Source organism: Lathyrus oleraceus, chromosome 7 (genome assembly GCF_024323335.1).
Source record: "Lathyrus oleraceus cultivar Zhongwan6 chromosome 7, CAAS_Psat_ZW6_1.0, whole genome shotgun sequence".
NCBI classification, from domain to species: Eukaryota; Viridiplantae; Streptophyta; class Magnoliopsida; order Fabales; family Fabaceae; genus Lathyrus; species Lathyrus oleraceus.
Genome location: NC_066585.1, coordinates 192,641,330 through 192,643,461, shown reverse-complemented (window position 1 = coordinate 192,643,461; position 2,132 = coordinate 192,641,330). Strand labels below are relative to the sequence as shown.

The 2,132-nt window shown below is 38.1% G+C and overlaps 1 protein-coding gene across 1 annotated transcript; it reads right to left on the bottom strand.

Annotated features, from left to right (window-relative positions):
- Positions 1-200: 200 nt before the first annotated feature.
- LOC127102847 (uncharacterized) lies at positions 201-635 on the bottom strand. Its single transcript, XM_051040173.1, has one exon. It carries the CDS (start codon positions 633-635, stop codon positions 201-203), a length of 435 nt encoding a protein of 144 aa, XP_050896130.1.
- Between the last annotated feature and the right edge of the window lie 1,497 nt (positions 636-2,132).

Sequence of the window (2,132 nt, the reverse complement as noted above, 5' to 3'; positions counted from 1 at the left end):
TCAAATCATTTTAGAAGCTCAAGTTCATTTTTCATGGCCTTCAACCACACTTTCTTATTGAGCACTTCTTCAACACTGAGTGGTTCAAAGTCTACTAACATGGCACACTGGATGACTTCTCCTTCAGAGTCTATTTCAGTATCTTGCAGCATATCAAACTCTACAAACTTTCTTGGGATGTTTATGATTCTTTATGATCTCTAAACTTGTTTAGAATCCCCTTCTAATTCTAGAACATTATCGGATGCTTGACCGTCCTCAGAAGTTGGACCACCTTTAAAGGCTCCACCTTCAAAGATTTGATTACCTCCAGATTCTGGATCATCATCAGAATCTGGATCAGAATCAAATTCACCTTCAGAATCAGACTCGCCTTCAGAGTCTTCTTCATCTTCATAGTCACTTTCAGAGTCTGACTCATCTTTATCTTTAGAGTCATCTTCTAACTCTGACTCATCTTTAGAACCCTCATATTCTGACTCTTCTTCAGAACCTTCAGATTCTGACTCATATTCAAAATCAGACTCGACTTCAGATTCAGAGTCATCTTCTGACTCTGACTCATATTCAGAGTCTCCTTCAAAATCAGAAAACGTCAATCGCACAGGTTCATTATCATCATATTTATAAGCCATCAATAACACAGGTTCATCATCATAATCTCCTCTAGCTATGTTTTCTTCTTCTGACTCCCTTTCCTTGTTTGACTAACAGTCATTCGCAAAGACTACCATGTATTTTCTTGGCCTCTAAAAAAGACTAATTCTGGTCCTTCTTGGCAAAAGAAGCTTTCAGAGCATGCCCTACCTCTCTCTTAGAGGTTCTTTTAGTCAGATGCAACTCTTGCACCTCTAGACTGATTTGCAGCTCTTCTATTCTCATGATGCTCAGATCCTTAGAATGTTCAATTGCTACAATAATGTAATCAAACCGAGGAGTAAGAGATCTAAGTACCTTCTCAATGATACTATCTTCAGAGAATGTTTCTCCACGCGATTTCATCCCATTTGTGATCATAATCACTCTAGAGATGTAGTTAGGTACCTTCTCATTGTTCTTAATACTGGGATTCTCATACTGCTTATGTAAATACTAAATCTTTACCTTCTTCACTGATGCATCACCACCGTAGCACCGTACCAGTATGTCCCACACAACCTTCATCGTTGTTGAATCAACTATTTTCTCAAACACGTTCACATCCACACACTGATGGATGTAGAACAACACCTTATGATCCATCTTCCTCAAATCATGTTGAGCATTTCTTTGCGTATCTGTTGCATTTATCAGAAGTGCAACCAGAATGTAACAGTCGTTGACGAGATCAAAAACATATTGAGCGTCAAACAACACACACATCTAAATCATCCAACGGTTCCGGTTCTAACCATCGAACACTAGAAGCTTGATACTCAGATTACCGTCTCCGTTCATCTTCAACCTTGTGCAAAATTCAGATCTCATAAAACACTAGTGTTTCCCAATTTTGGAGAATCAAGAAATGTGATTTTGTTACAACGCCTCACCGTTCAGTCGTGATTTTGTTCATGAAGGTTTTGAGTTGTGTTTCATGAGGTTCGGTGGTGGTTTTTATGAAGAGGTAAAGGCGATGTGAGGCGGAGATTTGGGTTATGGCGTTTAGGACAAAGGTTTACACATGGGTAGGGAGGTGGAGGTGTGATCCGTTGTCGCACACGGGTCAAAAACGAGTAATAAAATATAGTAAACGAGAAGCGACACCTCGAGTATCGTATCACAAAGACTCTTGAATGTTATAACCAAACGAATGGAAAGAAAGGGGTTTTAAAGGTTCAAAACTTAAATCGAAGATAATTAAAGGTAAAATCAAAATTGATAAATAAGCTAATCTATTGTATCGATTTCCGACTTATCATCGATTCTTATAATTTCAATTCCCTAGCGGATTCAATCCCATTCGATTACAATACCCACTGACAAGCGCAAATTGGTATTATATGATGTATGTTCCTAATTTCCGAATTAAGCAAACGAATTTAAGCAGACACGGATTAAGCAAACGCGACTTAATCAAACACGATAACGAAAAAGCTATGCTAACGTGATTATAGTTAAGGATCATACAAACAACCAAATTTAATCAACTCTAT

What these genes read in the sequence shown, in the direction of transcription:
- LOC127102847 (XM_051040173.1), bottom strand. Translation starts at nt 635, where the DNA reads ATGGCTTATAAATATGATGATAATGAACCTGTGCGATTGACGTTTTCT.